Below are 26081 nucleotides of genomic sequence, written 5' to 3' on the forward strand. Positions count from 1 at the left end.
TTCCCCTGGCCTGTACACATAGCATGTACACACTATTTGACACTTAGGCAATCCACAGTTCAATAGCAACATTCCAGACTTAAACAAATATTGATTTTTCAGTGAAGACCAGGAGTCTTTTAATTTGCCTAGCAGGTGAACGGATATGGTCCATCATTGATTCTAGTTATAGCATGATATCTCTGTGCTTAGTTCTAACTTCTAGAGGACGCTTAGGAAGTCTGTGTAAGCAACTCACTGGGCTTTAGTCTTTAGGGAATTATCAATAAAAAGGGTTTTTTCTTAAAAGATAATTTTAGATATTTCTAAGGATTATCATAGTGTCTAGTTCCTAAATACCTAGCTTTTCTTTCCTTCCCCCCTCCCCTTTTCTCTTTCTTTCTGAGCAATGATCCAGCTTTGACATTAGAGGAAAGCATGTGGATCTGCGAGGCTAACAGGGACTGCTGGATGGGTGTCAGAATGAATAGCCTGCAGGCTCCCTTAGGCATGGGCGAACAGAGAGAACTGGGCAGGGGTTTAGTTCCTTCTCCCCTTAGTAGGACTGAGATTAGCACTTGCTATCTTTGTGGCTCAGGTGTTCTAAGATGTGGAGAATAGGGAGTATTCAGCTTTTCTACTTTAGAAAGCAATCTTAAACTTTTTTGATTTTTAGTTTTCTAATCAATGAAAGGCTTTTCTTTTTCCAAACAAAATTTGGAAACCTATGAAATCATATCATTATTATTTATGTGACACTGTTATTATAAATACAGCAGCTGACTTGCACTTGAACTTTTACTGGATGCCTGGCCCTGTGCTAAATGCTTTACATCCACTACTACATTCATCTCTCACATCAGCCTGTGAAGCACATGTTACTGTTACCCAAATCTAACAGATAAGGAGACTGGTGGTGGCGAAAGTGATGTAAGTTGCCAAAGGTCACATAGCTTATTGGACACAGTAAGTCACGGAAGGGATTTAGCTTAGGTAAGTGATCTCAAGCACTATGCCATAATGCCTCTCCTTAAACAAATGAATAAACAAACAACCAATGCCATGTATGTGTGTATGTGAGTAAGGTAAAGTGTATTCTGGGGAACAGAGCTCGCAAAGTGGTCCAGACTTTCATGGATGCAGTTTCCTCGGTTTGGCCTCATGAAGATGTCCTGCCTTCTGCCTCCGTGTGAGGCTGTGCTGTCTCCATCCCCTACACTGCCCAGATTCCAGAGCACAGCATCTTGGTCATTCTCTGTGGTCATGAATCTTGGGACTTCTGATGTATTAATTTTCAAAATATCATAAATTTAAAGTAAGTTTGAGAAACCAAAACAAAACATTTAAAAACATTTCCTTTGTCTTTCAGGGGCAAATTCTGTTGAAGTTCTTAAAAACAAAAGGCCAAGAATAAACTAGTTTTTTTTCCAGCTCATTTCCTGCATTTGGATGGAAAGAGCCCAGTGCATTTCTATTGTTGGCTTTGTTTGTTTTTGTCTAGTGTCTAAGTTTCCTCTAGGCATCTTTTGACTTCTTTGACTAATTTCCTCAATTTTCTTGGAGGGCTTCAGAGTTTGTATTCCGTCTCAATCGGTTCAGGGTTCTGTATCCTTAGTCAAGTTACTTAAACTCTCTGAGCCTCATTTCCACCAAGTGTGTGTGTATGCTTAGCCACTCTGTCATGTCCGACTCCTTGCGACTCTGGACTGTAGCCCTCCAGGCTCCTCTGTCACTGGGATTTCCCAGGCTTGAACACTGGAGTCGGTTACCATTTCCTTCTCTAGGGGATCTTCCTGACCCAGGGATTGAACCTGCATCTCCTGTATCTCCTTCATTGCAGGCAGATTCTTTATCTGCTGAGCCATTGGGCATCCCTTCCATCAAGTATAAAGTGAGGTTAACCTCCTAAGGTCTGTTGGAGGTCAAAGTGAGTTAATTTAGGTAACAGACATGGAACAGAGGAGGTGCTCAACGATTGTGAGCAGCCCACCACTGTCCACCCTCCCAGGCCTTCTCTCATTGCATTCCTCCTGTGTGTAGAAAACCATGTCTGTGGTAGATGTCCTCACTGCTTATAGTGAATTATCACCGAACAGAAGAAAAATGAGTAGAAAGAAAGCATTTTGGTTAGTGTCTTGATAAATCCACTCATTCGCACAACAATGTATTGAGCACTTGTCATTTGTTAAGCACCTTGTTAGGCAAGAGAGAACCACTAGCAGATACTGGACAAGCCATCGATCTTGCCATCAGCATAACAGATGAGCTCAGTCCCCATGGAACACACAAAAGGGATGATCCAGTGCATAGATCTGTATTTTCTCTTGTGTTTTAAGCACACAAAAGGGATGATCCAGTGTGGGAGGCCCCAGAAGGTTTTCAGGAGGAAGTGATGTCTCAGCTGAAAGCAGAGGTCTCGGGCCTCACCATCTTGCTGAGATGAGCGGTGAGTAGGATCTCGAGTAGAGCAATTTCCATAGATCTGTATTTTCTCTTGTGTTTTAAGCACTGACCTTTCAGCTCCAGTGTAAGAGGATACTGTTTGGGTTGGGTCTCTTTTTTTTTTTTTTTTTATGGGTTGGGTCTCTTTTGATGAGGGAGCTGTCTGTCTAAATGGGACAAGATGGGAAGGGAGAACTTCAGAATGTGTGAGTTCAGCAATGCATTGATGAAGGTGGCGAGTGAGTCTGTCAGGGAGATGAGTTGGACTGAAAATCAGATTTTTGGTCTCTGTTTTTTGGTTCTACCAAAGGCACAACCCATATTTTGGTAATTGTGGGTAACAGCTACAAATGATTTTATTTTGCCAGCAAACATTTGTTGCGTGCCAACATGTGCTGGTTGATGTGGGATAGATGCAGTGAGCCCTATGACAGGACCCCTAGGCTCAAGAAACTGAAAATGAGGGACAGAGGGTCCTAAACCTTTTAGAATGGCCCTTACATGGCATGCACGGCACCTGGTAATTCAATACATTATATTCTCTGAGCTCATTCCTCCCATTTTAGAGATGTGGAAGCTAAAGCTTGCTTTAGTGTTGAGCTTGTCTGAGTCTCAGTTAGAGAGGGAGAAGTTGGGTTTTGAACCAGGTTTATCACATTCCAGAGCCCTATCACCTTTCCACAGGGTGATGTAAGAGGTGACCCCCGCCCCTTCTCTCTGGTTTCCTCTTTTCTTTTTTTTTTTTGTTAAATGTATACATCTTATTACTTTTCTTGATTAGCTTTGTTTTGAGCACTTTTTAGACTTAGAACCTGCTTTCTGCTTTCGAATCCGGCTGAGCTGAGCTGGTTTGAGGCCACCAGGCACGCCCTCCTCACCTGCTTGCCCCACGTCCTTACATATTTCTCCTTGTGGAGCTCTGTTCCCCACCCCCGACCCCTGCCCCAGTCCATCAGAACCGCCTCTTTGACAGAACTTCCTGAGCGGTGTCTCAGTCTTGGTTGTTATAACAAAGTAACACTTTTGGTAACATGTCTTAATTTCCTTTTTTAGAATTCAGATTCTTCCAGAGAGTGGATCTTAGCAGGGTTTTTATGAGGATTAGTGATATAAGTCAGAGAGGGCAGTGGCACCCCACTCCAGTACTCTTGCCTGGAAAATCCCACAGACGGAGGAGCCTGGTGGGCTGCAGTCCATGGGGTCGCTAAGAGTCGGACAGGACTGAGTGACTTCGCTTTCACTTTTCACTTTCATGCATCGGAGAAGGAAATGGCAACCCACTTTAGTGTTCTTGCCTGCTGCCTGGCAGCAGCAGCAGCAGTGATATATGTTAAGTGTGTGTTACTAGTAGTTGCTGAAAATGGAAGCTTTTCTTATTTTTGTTCATTTTGATGCTTTTAGCATTCTCAGTGGTGCTGGTACATGGTCCTTGGCAGATGCTGGAAGAGTTCTGTGGAAGCCAGTACCAAAGGTTGTCTTCTTTTGGCCTCTGAAGATGCCCTTTGTTGATAGAACTAGTTGAGTTTCTGGGTGGGAACCAGGGGCATCCATCTGGTCTGATTGCCCCCTTACCTTGGTCCTTGCATACTTTCAGTGGGTTATTTTCCAGTCTTGCCAAACACTTCTTAGCTCGGTTTGTTAGACAGCAGTTCTAACAAGGTTCAAGGGCCTGGGTCACACCCACAGGTCACTGTGCTCTGTGCCTGTAGATGAAACCTCTGCCCCTGTTACTGCCTAGCGAGTGTGAGCTGTCACTGCTGGAGGGGGTGTCGAGGATGGTCAGTGCACATCCATCAGTTTTTGGAGGGAGTGCAAAACACTGTTTTAAGCAGTGGGATACAGTGGCTGCTGCTGCTGCCACTAAGTTGCTTCAGTCATGTCCAACTCTGTGCGACCCCATAGACGGCAGCCCACCAGGCTCCCCCGTCCCTGGGATTCTCCACTGGAGTGGGTTGCCATTTCCCTCTCCAATGCATGAAAGTGAAAAGTGAAAGTGAAGTCACTCAGTTTTGTCTGACTCCTAGCGACCCCATGGACTCTAGCCTACCAGGCTCCTCCGTCCGTGGGATATTCCAGGCAGGAGTACTGGAGTGGGTTGCCATTTCCTTTGCCAGGGATACAGTGGAGAGGCATATAAAAAAATCTGCCTTTGGGGAGCTGAAATTCAGGTGGGTGATCTCCTTTATTTCTCACTGTAAGGTCTTGAGAGAGGTGCTCTGATTATTCCCACTTTACAGATGAAGAAACTGAAGCTCAGAGGGGTCAAATATAAACACTGTAGAGCTGAGTGTCGCAGCCAAGATTGGAACACAGGTAGTTTACTCTAAGCCCCAAGCCCTAACTCATTAGGTCAACTGTTAGTAGACTTTCTTTCCTACCTATATACTATAATTCAAACATGTAAATATTTCTGTGTGTTCATCCTGTAGATATGTATATCTGTGTATATAGGTATGTGAATATTTTATACATTTTTTCTAATTGCAACCTCATTTAATGCTCATTTAAAATAGAAATGCTCATTTAAATAGAAAATATAGAAAATTAATACAAGTAAAAATAAAAGTAGTGATTCACTAACCTACTACCATGGGCTCATGGTTATCACTCTGGTGCGTTTTCCTTGTACATATCAGGTCAAGATCACACTGTGGGTTTGGTGCCATACATGACTTACTTCATTTAACATGTCACATTATCATGTATGTTTTCACTTGAACAAAGTGTCATAGGTTGTAGGGATTCTGAATTTGACACGTCTGTGCCTTTTTTTTTTTTTAAAGCATGTGCAACTTACAACTCTATTAGCAAATCAGTGGCTTGGCTTCCTGGTGCAGTGACTGTAATGGGAATGTTGATGTGGAACCAGGGACAACTGGGAAGCATTGCCCTTCCTGGAGATGCTCCTGGGAGGTGCATTTTCTTCTCTCACCACTTCTTTTCCTCTAATCCCCTCCAGTAAAAAGTCTTCTAAAACTCTTTTGAGGGTCTTTGAAATCTACAAAAGTTGACACAAACATGAAAAACATCAGGATACATTGGAAAATAAACTTTTATGGCCATTTCCTCCTTGAATGCCACAATGACCCAGGTAAGAGAGACAGGGCAGACATAACCTCCCTCTGATAGATTGAGAAGCTCCACGTCCAAAAGATTTGCCCCTGGCTAAATGAGGAACATAAATAGGAGAGGTGGAGTAGACCTCCAGCCACCGTGCTTCCTGGGACTTTTCTGGGGTACTGAGCTGAGCCAATAAGTAGCAAGCTCCTGATGCTGCTCTCACCACTTTTGCTTTTAGACCTTCTCATTGCCCCTTTCCTCACTCCTTCCTTCTCTGAAGACCTTATGTCTGATATTATGGTCTAGTTGCATGATTACACATTTATATTTTAAAAGGCAAATCTTTAAAGAGACTTCATTGCAAGCTGATGGGAATAATAGTAACAATAATGACAGTACAAATAGCTAATAGTTATTGACCATTTAATATGCCAGGTATAAGACATGCTTTGCAAACGTCTGCCCATTTATTCCTCAACAACCCCATGAACCTGCTGAAGGGCTGAGATTTGAACCTGGTTCTTGCTGTCTTTAAAATCTGATCTCAACCAAGATGCTACAGTGCCCTCAGAGGGGAAAGGGTGGAGCATCCTCTGGGGATGCTATGTGTAACTGCTGAGACTGTGGTTCTGTGCATTCAAGCACAACATTCTGTAACACAGAACTTTTAAGTGGGCTTTGACATCCACCAGCCTCACAGAGAGAACTTTCTACAGTGTTCATCTCTGCGTCCATCCCCATTGAAGCTTTTTCTCACCTACCACCTGCAGCAAACTCTTTTCTGATCTGTGTTTATGCTTCTTTTCCCACAGGAGGAAATATAAGAAAACGTCCCAGAGGTAAGAGCGTCTCTCTGAGAAAGGGGAGCTGGTTGGTTGACTCCTCTGTGTCCCAGTTCTTCACAAGTCAAGCTCATGGTGGACATTGATTGTAATAAAGAGTCTTGGTTCCTGCTCAGTGAGTTGCCTGCTTTATCGTTGAGTTGTTACTATTGCGGTAGTTAAGCATTGGTTGCAGGTATTTGGCGTGGCACAGTAAGTGTACACTCTCACAAAAGAGTGGGTCCAGTTGCTTAAAAACTCATTACTGCCAAACTGTCCAGTGATTTTACTAAACCTTGACCAGACTGGGGCTGGGCTGAGGGCGAGCGTGTCAGGGTTTATGGATGGGAGCAGAGAAAGGTCTTCAAATGCATGTTCGGGTTTTGGATTCTCCTAGGCTGATTTTCTGACAAAATGCTACTGAGCTCAAAACATAGATACAGATTCCTTTAAGGGCAGTCTTTTGATTTAACCATAAAAAGGGTAATTTAAAGTAGAATATCATCTATCATCACCCTCCATTACTCTGTTTTATTGCGAAGAGTTTGGAAAGCACATTCCATAGAAATAAAGCCGCTTAGGTCTTTTGTTTGCTGAGCAATAGAAGCCTATGACTCAGTCTAAAAGGCTAGTGTCTGCTTTTCATTAATTGACTTTGGTATTGTGACTTTAAACAGGTAACATGAGATAAAAAATTACTGTTGCAATTAAAATCTTCCAGTAGGTTTCAACAATGGTACTTTCAGGACTTCTTTGTTGGTTCAGTGGTTAAGAATCCACTTGCCAGTGCAGGGGACATAGGTTCGATCCCTGGTCCGGGAAGATCTCACATGTTGCAGAGCAACTAAGCCCATGCACCATAACTGGAGAGTAGCTCCCACTTGCTGCAATTAGAGAAAGCCTGAATACAGCAATGAAGGCCCAGTGCAGCCAAAAATAAATACATAAAAATAAAAAAGTCTTTTAAAAATAGTATTACCGTCAGATGATGACTTTAATATGACCTTTTCTAGAGAGTCTCATCTCATAGTAGAGGCTCCTATGTCCTATGGTTTCTAAATAAAGTCAGTAATCCAAAGTAGTGGTGTCTTCATTTGATATGCAGTGAGGAAGTACACAATCATTGAGAGAAAATGAACTAAAACTTTAAAGCTTCCTAGAGGGTTGCTGTACTTCTCTAAATATAGTAAGCTTGTACAGATGGCCAAATAATTCTATCTTGTTCAGGTTCATCAGGATCATGGTAGTGATTGCATTTAAACCACTAAGAATGGTGTAAATTAATCACTCAGATTAGAGGGCATAATTGTCTTCAGTTGTAAAAGGTAATTTATCATTTTTACATGTAGTTAACTGGGGGTATAAGATATTTCAGTGTTGCCTCAATTTTATTTTAAGGGGAGATAAATAGACAGGTAAGAGGGAGTTTTACGGGAGACCTGCTCAAACCTGTCAGGTTTCAAATTACTATGTCAACTTTGGAGGAAAGCATATTTTTGCATATCTCACATGAACACTGTTGCATTTTGATGTCAATGTAAAAAAAAGACTGATTTTAGCTTTTTAGCTTTGTTGAAGTGAAGTGAAAATTAATAGAGGCGTGGTTTGAACTCTTCTGTTTTTAATCACATACCTATCCTCATATGAAATAGATCCATGTCTGCTAATCTATCACCACTCTGATGGATTAGAACAAAGGTTTTACTTTGCTTATGATTTTGTAGGTCAGGAATTCAGGAAGGACTTGTCTGGGTGTCTTGGATCTGACGCACCTGGTGTCATCCAGGGCTGCTGGGGATATAGGATGCACTTCCAAGATTGAGTCTTCATTTGCATGTGGGGAGCTTTGGTGCTCCTTGTATCTTTCTCTCCACATGGTTTTCATCCTCCAAAATGTCTCCATGAGCTTGAGCTTCTATTGCAAGGTGATCTCAGGGGAGTTGAACTCTTAGCTGGCTTCTTAGGCCATGTGTTCCAAGAGATAAAGAGATAAAGGAAGATGCTATCTCCCTGAAACTGGCTCAGTGTCACTTCTGCTGTATCTTATTGGTTAAGGTGTTGCACAACCCCTCCAGAGTTGAGAGAAGGGGACATAGATTATATCTCCTGATGAAAAGGTGTTAACGAATTTGAGGCCATTTTCATGTATCAAACCTTCAACCTTTTGCAGAATGATCTTGCTTGAGACCTTTTCCAGAGATCTGTAAATTGGGAGTCTGTGAATACCTCATTTGATGAATGGTACACACTTTTAAACATATCTTGATACCCCTCTCTGATGCTGGTATGTTTGAATATATGCTTGTCTCTTGGATGATTCATTTGGACTGGGAATGTTCAGTTCAGTTCAGTTCAGTCGCTCAGTCATGTCTGACTCTTTGTGACCCCATGGACTATATCATGCCAGACCTCCCTGTCTATCACCAGCCCCCGGACTTTACTCAAATTCATGTCCATTGAGTCGCTGATGCTTTTCAACTACCTCATCCTCTGTCGTCCCCTTCTCCTCCCGCCTTCAATCTTTCCCAGCATCAGAGTCTTTTCAAATGAGTCAGTTCTTCACATCAGGTGGCCAAAGTATTGGAGTTTCAGCTTTAACATCAGTCCTTCCAATGAATATTCAGTACTGATTTCCTTTAGGATGGACTAGATTTTTCATGTTAGGGACAGGCATACTAGTGTAGATTCAGCTGGTCAGTTGAATTCTAAGTGTAGTTATTTGGCTTCAGTTAATGAGTCAAGTAAAGTTGGTGACTTCATGTAGGAAAATCAAATGACTCAAATGTTACATTAAAAAGCTTTAAATATTATAGGTTTGCTTTGACCATTAGGGAAAAGACAGCCTAAGATAAACAAATCATCCACCTTTGTTTAAAGTCTTCTTGCTAAGTTTAATTTCATTTCACTCATGTATTTATTTACCTTCAAAAGCAATGATAAGAAAAAAAATCCACTAGCTTGCAAAGTCATCATTATCCAACTACAACCCAACTGAGGTAGACATCTTTCTTTGAATTTTTCACAAAATGCTAGGCAGATCTTAGTAGCCCACAAGAACGATATTTTGATGATAGTGATTCTACTGAGTCTCATGTTTAGTGTTAAGGAAAAGGTACTCGCCTCTTTCAAGAGCAGAATTTCAATCGAAAGAGTGATGTTACAAGTACTCTTTACTGGGTTAGCAAGGGCACCTGTAGGTAGGAGGTAAGCTTCTCCTGCACGGAAAGCCTTATTGAATTGAGCTTTAAATCAACACAATTAAGGGGAACCATCTTTTGGCTTTATGAATGGGTCTTGTCCATGAAGGCCAATCATTTCAAGAGATTTATTGAAGTGGTGAAATGGCAATTTGACAGCTAGAGAGGATTACACGGGAAGCCTGCTTCCCCGTGAAATTCTCCTCAGGTTGTTTTCAATACAGCTACAGCTTCAGGGTATCAGGTCTGGCTATGAGAAGCTTATATCTTTGAGAAAGCATGCCAGACTATGTATAAAATAATCACAGATACTTAGAGATAATCTAATATTTCTGGGCTACACCTAAAGAAAAACAGCTGTTACAAGGGATGATGTAATGTTAAATCTATGTCAGAAGAGCTTCCAAGACACACACACAAGAACACATACTCACCGTATTTCAGTGTGTGAGGGGAACTGTGACTGTTGAGCACAATTCCAGGCAGAGGTACAAGGAAAGGAGTATCCACACACCTGAGGGACCTCCATGGACTATTGTTCTGTTTTCACATGACTGAACAGTGGAAATACTTTGGCCAAGATGGCCAGGAGTTGGAGTTTTAAGGTCACCAGATAGCAAAATCCTCATTAGCATGAAGGTTTTTGTTCAGTTCAGTCGCTCAGTCGTGCCCGACTCTTTGCGACCCCATGAATCACAGTACGCCAGGCCTCCCTGTCCATCACCAACTCCTGGAGATTACTCAAACTCATGTCCATCGAGTTGGTGATGCCATCCAGCCATCTCATCCTCTGTCGTCCCTTTCTCCTCCTGCCCCCAATCCCTCCCAGCATCAGGGTCTTTTCCAATGAGTCAGCTCTTCGCATGAGGTGGCCAAAGTATTGGAGTTTCAGCTTCAGCATCAGTCCTTCCAATGAAGACCCAGGACTGATCTCCTTTAGGATGGACTGATTGGATCTCCTTGCAGTCCAAGGGACTCTCAGGAGTCTTCTCCAACACCACAGTTATTAATTCTAGCTCTGTTTAGCTCTTTTAGTGGAAGCTCTGATTCTGACTCTGTCTGATTGATGTACATGTTTCATATTTCTAGACATTTCTGTGAGCAGTTAACTTGAACCAAACTTGTCTCTCTTCTTGTTAGTTGACATTAGGTTGATAGTTACATGCATAGTACTTTGCAATAATCTCCCATTTTAACAAAAGTTTACTTAATATTTGCTATTGACATATACTTAAAAAACACTGGAAATAAAAACATATGTGAAATAACCTCTGTGAAGAGGTACACAGGCTTGTAGACGTGGCTGCTTGCTCAGTCACTCAGTTGTTTCTGATTCTGTAGCTGTCCAGGTTGTTCTGTTCATGGAATGCTCTGTCCAGGCAAGAATACTGGAGTTGGTTGCCATTTTCTGCTCCAGGGGACCTTCCTGATCTATGGATTGAACCCACATCTCCTACATTGTACAGATTCTTTACCACTAATGCCACCTGGCAAGTCTTGGGATTATTAGGTGTCACTGTGAAAAAAATTACAATAAAATATGATAAGTGCTATAATAGATGTAAATATTGAATGTTATTGGGAACAATTAGATCTTTGGAGAAGATACTTAAATTATCGTATACTCTTCTGTCACTAGATCACAAAGAGACCCTACAGTGTTTTTTTAACATTCATGGTGCTTAGAAGTATATTAAAATCTAATGAAATAGTTGAGGATTTTTGGTTTTCTTCAGTGTCTTCAGTTATTTTAAAAATGTATGTTTTGCTGAGTCTTTAGGATTTTCTCAAAAGGACAAATGGCTTTAAAATATTCTGGACATTAAGAAGACAGCTCAGGATACAAGTATGTGCAAGTAATGGATAAAGTGCATCTTACACACATAGAAGACAGAATGACCTCCATCTGTTGCAAGGCAAAACAAGGGGTTATTTTTTTTCCTCAAGTGTCTAATGCTTCTTTCACTTGGATTTTTATGTGACTCAGTAATCACATTTGATGAACCCAATAATTGATTAAATCCAGCAAATGATTCCTCTAGTCAGGTCTGCCTGTGTCAGCCTTCACAAAACAGCATACTTAATGAGTCATCAACAGAACCTCCACCTTTGCTGTTAATAATAGATTGGTGTGTGTGGGTGGGGATGGGCAGGAAGGTGAGTGGATATCACCCTTTGGGAAGACTGCCTTCCAAGTACTTGTATTCTTGTGTTAACAGGTGCATCTTTTGCTGAACTGCGCCCATTTCATCCCAGACGTATTAAGACTCATTGGTGAATCCTGAAACTCTTTTTGGCATTGTTGACACAGACTCAATGGATATAGTCTTTTACCTTCATGGCAAAAAAAGGACAGCCAAATAAACTTGTTGGGAAAGTTAAAGGGGTGATAGGTTACATCAATACACATATTTTTGCATGCTTATGGATAATCAGTCTTGCATGCTACTACTTACTCAGTTGTATTGACATTTAGAGCTCAAGTATTAGTGGTGACATCTAATACAAGGGGCAAGGGAATCTTCTAAGAGATAAAACCCTTTAAAAATATTTTCCTATATGTGTTTGTGATGACTAATCAATTCTCAAAGTAGCAGGAACCATGTGATCAGCTGTGAGAATATGTCCAGGTTAAGTTCTGAGATTGCCAGCTGAGTCAGGGTGACTTGACAGTGAATGGTGGCAGGCAGAGTGGACCGGAGAAAGGAACAAAGTGGTGTGGTTAGAGCACAGATCATAGATGGACACTGAGACTTAGCCACGAAGGATAATCCAAAGACAGTTAACAGGGAACGTGGTCTATAAGTAGTGTGATTTCAGAGGAAACAGCCGGGGAGAATGGAGGGTGACAGAGGGTCCACATAGGTAGTTTGCTCAGATTGTAGCGTATAAGGCAACTGCTGCTCATTCATCCCTTACTCACTTGGTCATCCTCCAGATATCTCAGCAGGAGTCTGGGGAGCACAGTCACAGGATCTGGATTCAAGAGTCTAGTTAGCAGGAGCTGGGGACTTGGCCTGGGAGGAGAGGGTGCTGAGGTGAAGTAAGTAGCTCAGGCACTAAGTCTGGGAGTCTGTCTATCTGTCTGTCTACCTAGGCTGTCCTGGGTCTTCATTGTAGTGCACAGGGACTTCGTGGGCTCTGGAGTAATAGGGCTCAGTAGTTGCCCTGCGGCATGTGGGATCTAGTTTCCTGACCAGGGATCGAACACAGCCTTGCAAGGCAGATTCTTAACCAGTGGACTTCCAGAGTTCCATGGGTGGTTTATTTAGATACCAGTAGCAGGAATTACCTTGGCATTGAGTTGTCATTTTTTTGAGTTAAGAGGACCACCTGGACACAGTTCATTCTTTTCTCTTCCATCTTCAGTTCCGATAGTCACTACCATTCTCCCACTCATCCAGGATCTCTTGAGTTGTTTTATATGAACTGCTGTTGTGTGTATTTTTCCAACTTTAGCTTTGTGTTCTCCGCCTCCCCAATGTGATAAATGGGTCTCTAATAAGCTGTGGGCTCTTCCTCCTCACTCTTTTCACTCCCATGATCTTGGTCCAGTCTCATTATCTGTCTCTCTGAGTCTTGAATAGCCTCCTGACTGCTCCTGTTACTCTGGTTACTTCATCTCCATTCTGCTCACACATGTATGATTCCTTTTTCCATAGAGTCTCTGATGATGTCACATCTGTTTAGAAAATAACAACAGTAACTCCAAAAGCAACAAACCTCTACTGGCTTCCTTTCCGCTAATAAAGACTACTTTCTTATCTAGAACTTGAAGGATTTCTACATCTGTCTCCATCTCAGTTTTCCTACTTTGTCTCTGTTATTCCCTCCCATTTACTTTGAGTTCCCGTCAAGCTCAACCCTTTGCTGATGTCCTATTTGCCTTGTGTTTTGTGTCATCCCTTCTTCATTCATAATCTTTTCTAGTATTTTGAATGTTCTCATTTTTACCTGTTGAATTCCCACTTTTTCCTCTAGGTCTAATTCAAATGCCATTTCTTTCCATGGGGCCTTCTTTCCATTGTTCTACCTAAAAGAGAGTTTGTTCCCCCAGTCACTACTTTAGTGCTGGGTATAAGAATTAGTTGGATGCTTGTCATTCTTCTTGACATCATTATGATTTTTTTGAGTAGGGACTATGATCCCTACTTAAGCATGGTGCTTTGGACATGGTTGGTATTTATTAAATGTGGGTTGACTTTATGAGTGAATCAGATTGGGATCCTTCATGTATTTCTACCATGGGTCAGAATTAAAGCCAGAATTACCAGGTGGAACTGGGAGTAAATGAGCTTAGGTTGATGAATGACTCATACTTGCAGATCACCACATGCTCCCACATTTAGGCTCTATTTGGCCTTCACACTGGCCAGGGTGAAGACCTATGAGGTCAGCAAGCCAGATGGCATGCAAGGGCAAGAACCAAAAAATACACAATTGCTTGGGTCCTTGCAGGTCCTTGGATCTGCTTTTCTGATTAAGATCTTTTACTATGGAACTCTAGCGTTGGGTGGAAACTCTTGAGAGTGTTTTTGCTCTACCTCAGTGCTTCAATTTCTCTCTCTCCTCCATTCAGGCTGTTAGTCTGGGAGATGTTTAGTGCAGCGTCAATGTATTTGTTTGTGGTGCATTATTCTGAATATTTCATAACTGTGTGGTACACATCATTTGACGGTTCTGTGATGTTTTGCCGAAATGGTTTTGAGAATCATTTTCTTAGATTGCCTAATAAGACTTAAGTGCTTCTGGAAGATTTCAGCAGCACTCATGCTGGCATGTCACTGTGCTTCAGAAGTTAAGCTCAGACTTTCAGTTGCCTGAGTGGGCACGTCTCTATATCCTTCCTAATCCCAGTAGCCCTCAATACTGAAGAGGAAGAATTGACTTGATTAATTCAGTCATCGGTGAGGACTTCCAAATGGGGGCCAAGTCCAGTGTCCAACAGTGTCAGCTTATAAGGCAACTTTTGGATTGTTGGGAGACTCTGGGTCCAGTAGTGTAGATCAGAGTTTCTTAATCTTGGTACTGTTTGTGTTTTTGTAGCAGCTGTCCTTTGCATTGTAGGGTGTTTAGTAACATCCCTGGACTCTACTCACTAGATGTCAATAGCAAACCCCCTTAAAGGGTCGTTGGGGGGCAAAATCACCTGTGATTGAGAACCACTGGTATGGATGAAAGATTAAGAATCAGATTTATATTCTGTCACTAGTTTAGCTTTGCAGTTAACTCCTCTCTTATCTCAGAGTCCTCAAGAGTAAAAGAGATAAGCTTGAACATGAGAATTGATATGATTCCTTGAGGCTCAAAAATGTTATTCTATGATTCTAATTGCTGAGGTTTTCTACAAGAAAGCTCAGACCACCAACCAACATTTACAGTGATGACAAACACTCTGTGACCTATAACTGAATCACTGGGGAGGAGCAACATTGCTGATTAGCATGGAGGTCACTAGGCAGATAACATAGTCTGGCCCTGTAGTGATGGTCCTTTCACTCCAAGCCAGATCACCCATGATTTAGATACTTCTAACTTCACCTAATGGAGAAGGAAATGGCAACCCACTCCAGTGTTCTTGCCTGGAGAATCCCAGGGACGGGGGAGCCTGGTGGGCTGCTGTCTGTGGGGTCGCACAGAGTCAGACACGACTGAAGTGACTTGGCAGCAGCAGCAGCAACTTCACCTAAATAGTGTGAACTAATCATGAGAAGGATATTAAAAGGACAATTGTCAAAACATAAACTTTGGCAAAAACGTAAGTATATCTGAAAGGTACTCTGTTGATCAAGTTTATTGTATATCTACCATGTGGCAGAGCTTCATGCACATTATCTTATTTAATCTTCACAGTGATTCTGGTTCACAGATGAAGAACTCAGGAAAAACAAGTAACTTGACTGATGTCACAAAGCAGAGAAATGGTTGGGCTAGAGTTTAAAGGCAGATCTTTGAGATACCAAAAATGTCTGTTTTTTTGTTGTTTTTTTTTCTATTCTGGTAGTTTTATAATTTTTTACAGCTGTGGAACCCCTTCCCACTCCCAAATGAAGCAGTTCAAAACTGAATAAAGTCAAAGGGTCAGAAAAATATGCCTTTTGGAATTCATTTCCCTACTCTGCCAATTTTTATTTTCTCATCAAGACATTTTACATTTGAAAATTTTCATATTTGGCTTTAACCCAAAAGTTGAAGTTCTCAGGAAAGTTCACAGAAGGCTTAAAAAACCCCAACAGGCTATATTTACATAATGTGATTAAAAGAGAAAAGGGGAAAAAATTCTTCACCTCTACCACCAAGTAATTTTTTTTTTTCAAAATTATCTATTTTAGTACTTAACCACTTAAAATGCTTTGAAGCAGTGTAATCAGTCACACATGAATACATAACCCTTTATGCATATAAAGTAAATAACAAAAATAGAATCAGATAAAGGAAAACTTGTATTTTTCTGTCCTCTGATTTAATATGATAATGCCTTTTCAAAGTTCATGAAAAAAGTTCACTGCCTGAATTTTTCCCTGTGTCTTTGCAGAAGTAGAATCATGCTATGCTCTGTATTATTTATTCCCATAACTTTGGGGAAAGGGAACCTGTATGAAAAGTTCTAAGCAAGCTGTAGTGGGTAGACTACCCCGAGAACGTGCTTTGGAAGAGACATGTCTGTAATCTTTGCTCATCCGTGAAGGGAGAAGGGCAGAGGGTTGGGTCAAGAACGGGGGTTTAGAGTCACCCATTTCTAGACTAAAATATGAATTGTGGCACAAATCTTGGGTCAGGCTTGGGTAGGTTCCCTTCCTACCATAGCTTTTGTTTCCTATAGGTCCAGTGGAAATGTTAATATTTCCTGGGGTTCTTGGGAGCCCAGAATGAAATCGTATATGTGAAGCACATAGGAAGTTTTGGGCACATGGAAAGTGCTTAGTCACTGAAGGCTTGGGAGATCCCTCAGAGAGAAACCAGCATTTGATGGTCACTGTGCAAAGGGCTCTTTCATGCATTGGAGAGGGAAATGGCAACCCACTCCAGTGTTCTTGCCTGGAGAATCCCAGGGACGGGGGAGCCTGGTGGGCTGCCGTCTATGGGGTCGCACAGAGTCGGACACGACTGAAGTGACTTAGCAGCAGCAGTGCAGAGGGCTTACACTTTGAGACAGAACAGGGTCATGTAAGGGAGCTGGTAGGAAGCAGATGGCCCTGCTCTTTAGGGACAGGGACTATGTCTTATTTATTGAAGAGTGGAATCAGCCTTAACCAAGTGATTGGTGACCATCTTTTGGAAAGAACACTGGAGTAGGTGGGGTGGGAGAGCCCTGTACAAGGTCGACAGCCTCTGGGACATGGGCCTTAGTTAGGAAGACAAACTTGGAAGGGCCCAGTTTAATGTGGTCATAAAAGATCAGCTATGGTTTTTTCAGTGGTCATATATGGATGTGAGAGTTGGATTACAAAGAAAGCTGAGCACCAAAGAATTGATGCTTTGAACTGAGGTGTTGGAGAAGACTCTTGAGAGTCCCTTGGACTGCAAGGAGATCCAACCAGTCCATCCTAAAGGAGATCAGTCCTGGGTGTTCATTGGAAGGACTGATGTTGAAGCTGAAACTCCAATACTTTGGCCACCTGATGCGAAGAGCTGACTCATTGGAAAAGACCCTGATGCTGGGAAAGATTGAGGGCAGGAGAAGAAGGGGACAACAGAGGATGAGATGGCTGGATGGCATCACCGACTCAATGGACATGGGTTTGGGTGGACTCTGGGAGTTGGTGATGAACAGGGAGGCCTGGCGTGCTATGGTTAATGGGGTTGCAAAGAGTCAGACATGACTGAGCGACTGAACTGAACTAAAAAGATCTTTCCACAGGAAGACACTCATAGTTCATCTTCATATTTAGTTTTCTATTTTGAGGGAAATTTTATGTCATTTAAACTATCACAGAGGGACTTCCCTGATGGTCCAATGGCTAAGACCCTTTGCTCCCAGTGCAGGGAACCTGGGTTCTATCCCTGATTGGGAAACTAGAGCCCACATGCCGCAACTGAGAGTTCACATGCTGCAACAAAAGGTCCTGCATGCTGCAACAAAAGATTGATGATCCCGTGTGCCACCACTAAAACCCCATGCAGCCAAATAAATAAATATTAAAAAAAACTATCCCAAAGTGAACAGGGCTTTGTTTTATTGGCTGATGGCATGCACTCTAGAGCCAGCATGCCAGGCTTCTAATCCCTGCTCTACTGTTTTCTAAGTGTATGACCTTTAGTAAACTCCTTGATTTCTCTAAGCCAGTGGTGCTGAAGTGGGGGTGCTTTGGCTCCCAGAGAACATTTGGCAGTGCGTGGAGACATTTTTGGTTGTCACATCTGGGAATGGGATATACCACTGGCATCTAGCAGATAGAGACCGAGGATGTTGCTAAACATCTTACAATGCACAGAGCATCCCCACCATAACAAAGAACTATCTGGTCCAAAATGTCCCCAGTGCCAGGGTTGAGAAACCTGACTCTAAGCCTTACTTTTTTCATCTGTATGGAGGGAATAACAATAATACTTACCTGATAGGGTTGTTGTGGGTTAAATGAGATAAAGATTGAGCACAGTAAGTGCACTTCCTGGGTTTTAGTAAATATAGAGGGTCTTTTTGCCATTATTATCAACATTATGACCTATGATTCATTGTCTGCATAGCAGATTTATGAATTCTATTTCATTGTTTATGGTATGTAGCTGACATATACAGTTTGACAGGTGTTTTGATGCATTTAAATTTTATAAGGAATAAGAAGTACTTTAAACGTTGCATTAAAGGAGATTTTGAAATTGTCCTGAAGGGATAATATTGTTTGGATTATGTAAACAGAGTATACACTCTATGCTGAAACAAATCAGAAATCATAAGTCTACATGCTATTATATTCTGTTAGACCTGAAAAGTGTAAAATCACAGATCTTAAAAGAAATGCTTTGATATTATTGCATATTGTTACACTGGAAGCAATGAAACAATACAAATTTACAGAGAAACCCAGTCCCATCTTTTATAAGTGGGGTAAAGTTATCATAGTAATTTCAGTGAAAGCTGGTAACTACAAAGCTGGTAACTACAAACTACAATATAAATTGGGATAGATTCCTACTTAGTACAGCAGACAGCAAAAATGTCCCTTGAAACTGGTACAAGCCCAGAGCTAATGCGCCACCTCTAGAAGCATGCCTCTATCTGGAGTCACAGGGCAAGCGCCTGCTCTCTGCTGTGAGTCTGTGAGCTTCACTGCTCAGCTACTATGGGATAGGGTTGCCCATGTTGTCTTGTTGCCCTCTGATACAAATATAAATGGAGGTCTTGTGGGTTGACTTTTTAATAATCAGTTTCTTAATCTATGTTATGTTTTATCATTTAGATCCTAATCAAGGGTTTCTTAGAGTTAGCAAAGCAATTAAATAGCTTAAGAGAAGAACCTGATGTATGCAATATGGACTGTGAAGTGTGTGATTGCCTCTTCTGGTACGCCCAGTCCATAACTCCAAACAGTGTTGTCATGATTTTGTGATAATTTTACTAATTGTAGTATACCATATCGTTAGTACACTAATTGTTAGTCTCAGTGGTGAAGAATCTGCCTGCTAATGCAGGAGATATAGGAGACATGGATTCGATCCCTGAGTCAGGAAGATCCCCTGGAAGAGGAAATGGCAACCCACTCCAGTATTTTTGCCTGGGAAATCCGATGGATAGAGGAGCCTGGTGGGCTACAGTCCATGGGGTTGAAAAGAGTTGAACATGACTTAGTGACCAAACAACAATGATATTGTTGGTAAGAGTAATATATTTTCTTGTTATCATGGCTTACTTATGACCCATCATTAAGAAAGATAGAAAATTAACCCTTTTGGTAGTGTTAACAGTGCTTGTTTGGTAGATAAACAGAAGCCTCATTCGTTAGGGGTCATCAGTTTAGTTCAGTTCAGTTGCTCAGTCGTGTCTGACTCTTTGCGACGCCATGGACCGCAACACACCAGGCCTCCCTGTCCATCACCAACTCCCAAGTTTACTCAAACTCTTGTCCATAGAGTTGGTGATGCCATCCAACCATCTCATCCTCTGTCGTCCCCTTCTCCTCCCACCTTCAATCTTTCCCAGTATCAGGGTCTTTTCAAATGAGTCAGTTCTTCGCATGACCAAAATATTGGAGTTTCAGCTTCAGCATCAGTCCTTCTAATGAATATTCAGGACTGATTTCCTTTAGGATGGACTGGTTGGATCTCCTTGCAGTCCAAGAGACTCTCAAGAGTCTTCTCCCAACACCACAGTTCAAAAGCATCAATTCTGTTGGTGCTCAGCTTTCTTTATAGTTCAACTCTCACATCCATACATGACTACTGGAAAAACCATAGCCTTGACTAGATGGACCTTTGTTGGCACAATAATGTCTCTGCTTTTTAATATGCTGTCTAGGTTGTTCATAACTTTCCTTCCAAGGAGTAAGCATCTTTTAATTTCATGGCTGCAGTCACCATCTGCAGTGATTTTGGAACTCCCCCCCCCCCAAAAAAAAATAAAGCTTGTCACTGTTTCTACTGTTTCCCCATGTATTTGCCATGAAGTGATAGGACCAGATGCCATGATTTTAGTTTTCTGAATGTTGAGTTTTAAGCCAACTTTTTCACACTCCTCTTTCACTTTCATGAAGAGGCTCTTTAGTTCTTAGCTTTCTGCCACAAGGGTGGTGTCATCTGCATATCTGAGGTTATTGATATTTCTCCCGGCAGTGTTGATTCCAGCTTGTGCTTCATTCAGCCTGGTGTCTCTCATGATGTACTCTGAGTATAAGTGAAATAAGCATGGTGACAATATATAGTCTTGATGTACTTCTTTCCCTATTTGGAACCAGGCTGTTGTTCCATGTCCGGTTCTAACTGTTGCTTCCTGACCTGCATACAGGTTTCTCAAGAGGCAGGTCAGGTGGTCTGGTATTCCCATCTCTTGAAGAATTTTCCAGAGTTTGTTGTGGTCCACACAGTCAAAGGCTTTGGCATAGTCAATAAAGCAGAAATAGATATTTTTCTGGAACTCTCTTGCTTTTTTGATGATCCAGCAGATGTTGGCAATTTGATCTCTGGTTCCTCTGCCTTTTCTAAATTCAGCTTGAAAATCTGGAAGTTCACAGTTCATGTACTATTGAAGCCTGTCTTGGAGAATTTTGAGCATTACTTTACTAGTGTGTGAGATGAGTGCAATTGTGCAGTAGATTGAGCATTCTTTGGCATTGCCTTTCTTTGGGGTTAGAATGAAAACTGATCTTTTTCAGTTCTGTGGCCACTGCTGAGTCTTCCAATTTTGCAGTATTTTCACAGCATCATCTTTTAGGATTTGAAATAGCTCAATTGGAATTCCATCACCTCCACCAGCTTTGTTCATAGTGATGCTTCCTAAGGCCCACTTGACTTCGCATTCCAGGTTGTTAGGGGTCATAGTGCTCCTTTTTGGGAAGGAGGTTACTTTTTAATTACAATCGGGATGATAATGATGGTGCTGGTGGTGGTAGTGATGGTGTTGGTGGTGGCCTGAGAGCACAGCTCTTCATTAGAAGACTGTAGTTTATGCTTAGGAGATCACACTAACTTCATGCTTTCACCTGTTTGCTTTATATCGCTTTTTTTCCTGCTGGTTTCTCTGCATGGAGAGATGTGTTCCGGGAGCGTGATTGGGGGATTTGACAGGTGAGGTTCTGATGAAGCCATTGTAAAGCGAAATTGCTTTCCATTTAGCACCATTATTTTGAATAGAAGGAAAATTTCCTTAAATTAGCCTCTTGTGTGGAAAATGAATCATGTTTAAAGGGTACTTTTGATATTAAGATTGGTGAGGTGGCTGGTTCCCCCCTCGTTGATGTCAGTGACTTACTTCTGCTGTTGATTTGTATGGGACCTTGTAGGGGCATAATTATACCAGTAGTCTATAAACAAGGCAATATAGTTTTGGCACTCAGAGCATAGATTTTGGGTTATGAGAGGCCTCCATTTCCATATCATTTCCACCCCTCCTTGACTCTGATTTTTCAGCTAGTTAAATGTAAATATTCTCAGGGTATGGGCTACTGATAGTACCTAACCCATTAGGTGGCTGATAAGAATTAAATGAGACAATATATGTATGGTTTGTGACCCAGTTCTAGGTATACAGTAGGTGCTTAATAAATATTAGCTGGTAATACAATGCATTCCTTTCCAGTAAAAATTAATGGCCATAGAATGCCATTCTTTATCATGATTAAGAATGAGACCTTGCAGATTCTGTAAAACTTGACCTCCCTCAAGGGCTTGTTCTACTTGTACGGGAGATGAATTCTTCATGATCTCATGTGACAGAGGAGTATAGTTGGAGTGGTATCAGAAAATTATGGGTAGAGTGGGTAGGAGAAGCTGCCGCCTTTTGCTTCAGGCTGGTCCACAAAGCTGTGAAGATGAAGTACCGTTCTACAGAAAGAGTCTAAAAGAAGGAATCCAGCCATTTTAGCCAAAGATTATAGGTGTCATCCGTTTACTGCTACCCTCTTGGTCCCTGTATTCATTCTCAAAGAGATTCTGCAATGCACAGGTTGTGGGCAGACACCTACCAGAAACTAACACGCCCACCAGAGTTTTTAAAAAGGGAGATCAGTTATGCAGGTGGAAAGCCAGCCACATTGTTTGCATTAACAATATTATTGAGAGATAGAATGAAGAGTTAAAGGTGTCTGGTTTTAAAAGAATCCTACCAAAAGTATTGAGTAAAGTCAAGTTAAGCATATTTTATTTATGGATGTAAATTTTGGCTTGTTCGACTCCACTTAAAGACTCATTTCATTACATGTTTACTGAGTACCGATTACATGATGGTCAGGCTCTGTGAGACACTCCAAAATAAATATAAAAAGCAAGATGTAGTTTCTGTCCTCTAGCAGCCGATAGTATAATGGGAGAGAGAAAGGGACCCAGGCTGGTTATGTCAATCTAAGTGTTTTGATTGAGGTGCAGAGGTATAGAGGAGGAGTTCTCTGCTAAGTTTGGGGTTCAGTAAAGGCTTGCTGAAGGTGATGCCTGAGCTGAGACTTAAGAATGAAGAAGTGAATATATGCTGATGTGGAAAGGTCATATGGGTATTTATTTAGAGGGAATAACATGAGCATGGTTGATCATAAAATGATTTATTTTAATCAGTTATGTTATACAAGCCCCAGTGTCTGCTCTGGCTTGAGTGAGGTTTGATTCAGCAGTGTCAGGCAGGGTCACAGTGCTGTTGGTATCCTTGTGGGTGAGCTTCAAGCCTTGGCTGCTCCAGAGAGAAGTGGATAGCCACTTCTCTAAGGGCTTCAGGCAAAGGGGAGAAGACAGTTCATAAAGACTTCTCTACTTAAAGGCACACAGTGTGGCCACCTGGGCAATGTGGATCTCTGGTCTGTCAGAATGGCTCACTCCAAAGAAACCAGGAGTCACTTCAAAACAAGAATCAAAAGGCAGATAAAAAGAATCTCCTGCACTTTCCATAAGGGAGTAATAATTGAAAGTAATAATGTCAAGTGTTCTCTATTCGCTCAGAGTTTTTGAGAGGCTGGCATTTTTCTTTATTCTGTGTCTGGTAAAATATATTAGCTAAACCATGTGGGCCTGCCTTTCTTTTTCTTTCTTTCATTTTTTTTTTTTTTTTTTGGCTGCACTGTGCAGCACGTGAAACTTTCCTGACCAGGAATCAAACCCATAGCCCCTGTGGTGGAAGCACGGAGTCTTAACCATTGGACCGCCAGGGAAGTCCTGAGCCTCAGTTTCTTTTGGGATGATGGTATTCAAGCAGTTCTCAAATGATATCAGAATCACCAGTTTACCTGTTAAAACAACTTGCTGAAACTGCACCCCCAAAACTCTGATTCCATAGGTCTGGAGTGGGGCCTGGAGGATTTATATTTCAGAAAGTTCCCAGGCATACCTGATACTGCCATTGTGGAGAACCACACTTGGATAAACAGTGCCTTAATAGGAATATGGCTGTTCAGAATTTCTATTTCTTCCTCATTCTTGATAAGTTATATTTGCCAAGAAATTCATTCATCTCTGTGCTGTGATATTCATTGGTATAATGTTGCTTATCATCTTTTTAATGTCTCTAAAATCTCCAGTCATGTTCCTTCTTTCATCTCTGGTATTGGTAATTTGTGCTTTTTCTTGTTATTTCTTGATCAGCCTCACTACTTGTGTATTACTTTAATTAATGTTTTAAAAACTTAACTTTTTCTATTGATTGTTTTACATTTCATTACCTTCTGCTCTTATTTTGATATTACTAACTTCTTAATATGAAACTTAGAGCATTGATTTTAAATATTTTATTTTTTCTAATGCAACCATCTAAGTTCTACAGTTCCCTCTGAATCTTGTTTCTGCCCTGTGCCTCCCAGGTGCTCATCCATGCTCATAACATTACAGCTCTCAACTGGATTCTTGTTTTTCTCCATAAACCATCCCATAAACTCCTTCATAGAAAGACCCTCTTACACATTTTGTTTCCCTAATAAACTCATAATGATGAGCGTGTTGAGCAGTAAAGGAGTAGATGTGTTTGATTTGGTGGCTTGGATGCCTCCTCTTTGTCCTTATTTCCTGCATGCATGGTTCTCAAACAAAAGAACACTACTTATAGGAGGAAAAGTCATTTCTGAAGCAAGCTTTGTGAGAGTGGAGATGTCCTTGTTTTGAAAAACTGTTGTAGTAGGTGTCAGTAAGGCTGACTTGGCACTCAGAGAACACCATTCTGTTGCCCGAATTGGTTGTTGGTTGAATTTTCTCTGAGTTGTCCTCTCTCTGCCGTTTCCTTTGGAGGCCAGGCTGCCTTTCGTGCTCAATACCAACTGGAGTCAAAATGAGATTTCTCTCCATTCAAGTCGAATTTCCCAATTGACCAGGTGTATGATAGCTGCCATGTGGGCTGCTTTCCCCTTTTTCTTGGCAGCAGCTGGTGTCTGTGGCTGTCAGAGGCAGAAGTAGCCCTCTGCTAATGTACTTCTGTCCTAGGACACATATGGAGTCATCCAGTTGGAATTTCTAACTCCTGGGTCTGCAGAGATAAAAGTTCCCGAGTGTGTGAATTTTCTGACCTTTGGTAACTCATTTAAAGGGAGAAGAATTAGGGTGTTCATTTCCCAGGGGAATGGGAACTTCCCTGGAGGATTGATTTTTGGGGCCCATCATTGTGCATATCATTTACCATAAACAATTATAATAAAATATTGCATTTTTATTCTTACACCTCAAAATCTATACCAATGATATAGGTCTCAGAATAAAACAGACAAAGTAGGCTGAAGAGAAATCAAACTTTGATTCGAAATGGTAATGAGTGTGGTAGTCATAATACTTGACAGTGGGACTTCACTGGTGGTCCAGTGATTAATAATCCACCTTCTAATGCAGGGGATAGAGTTTGATCCCTGGTTGGAGAATTGGATCTTCCATGCCTTGGCCAACTATGCCTACAGCCCCTCAATGAAGACCCTCCACAGTCAAAAATAATAAAATAAAGGCATTGTTGCTTAAAAAATAATACATGATAGTTATTATATTCCTGGCACTGGTTTAAGTGCTTTCCATGTTTATCCCATTTAGTTTTTACCATGACCTCCAATGTAGGTGCTATTATTGTCCCTATTTTATGGGTGAGAAAATGGAGTCATAGAGAATAGAACTTTTCCAAGGCAGAGAATAGAAAGGCTGGGTTTCAAATGAGCTGTGGCTCTTGACCTCAAGCTTTAAGTCCTGTGCTGTCCTATCTCTCTGATTCTGGTGACACTGGGATATGGTGACAAAAGTGGGGTTATGATTTGGTGTTTGTGTTAAAATTCAGCAGCAGTGCTGATTACAGTCATTCTGATGTGGATGATTTTGACCTCTTAATTTCTCTGTTTAGGTTTCCCGTGTATTTGCAGCGGAGCATGGCTGGGGCCTACCATGAACATAACTGGGGCAGAAAAGGGAAAAAAATCTTTGTAGAGAATGAGGACCTTAATGAAAAACTCTGCTGACAACAGTATCTCCATGATCTTGAGGATTATCTTTTACTGCTAAGGGAAGTCCACGCTCCTGATTGGCACCCCTGTGCGAGGCACAATCTGTGATAACACAAGTCAACTTTTCTTCCTTTTTGTGAGACTTAGGATGAGCTGTGGCTCCTGATTGAGCTGTGATTGGGGGAGGGGATGGGGGAAAGAGGGCGAGTATCTAGAAGTCCCAGTCCCATCCATCTGGTCAAGGAGGACTTGATGTCTTCCTGTTTATAGAAGCTTATGGAGGAAACCGTTTTTTCCAGTTTTCTTCCCAGGATTCCTCCCTTCTCTTTCCAGAAAGAGCCCCGTTTGCAGATGCTCTGAGGCAGCAAGTAGCTTTCCTGCTTACTGTGACCCACAGTGAGACACACATTTTACACTGTGGCTCCGCATGTGTTCGTACTCATACACACAACTCACAGACACACACACGCACACACTCACACTGAAATATGCTTTATCATTCTACTAGTGACTACATCAGATATTTCCTGTTATATTCTATTAAC

The 26081-nt window shown here is 41.6% G+C and overlaps 1 protein-coding gene across 10 annotated transcripts in view; it reads left to right on the forward strand.

Annotated features, from left to right (window-relative positions):
• The window catches only part of PDE1C (phosphodiesterase 1C), a 517220-nt gene that overhangs the window by 209186 nt on the left and 281953 nt on the right, over positions 1-26081 (forward strand). For 3 of the 10 annotated variants that reach the window (XM_043872065.1, XM_043872064.1, XM_043872069.1), the window contains one exon: positions 6294-6320. The exons of the other annotated variants lie outside the window; for them this stretch is intronic. In XM_043872065.1, coding sequence (XP_043728000.1) covers positions 6294-6320 — 27 coding nt within the window. The remainder of the gene's footprint in view (positions 1-6293; positions 6321-26081) is intronic. 10 annotated transcript variants of the gene reach the window in all.

This window comes from Cervus elaphus, chromosome 18, assembly GCF_910594005.1.
Source record: "Cervus elaphus chromosome 18, mCerEla1.1, whole genome shotgun sequence".
In the NCBI taxonomy this organism is placed as follows: Eukaryota; Metazoa; Chordata; class Mammalia; order Artiodactyla; family Cervidae; genus Cervus; species Cervus elaphus.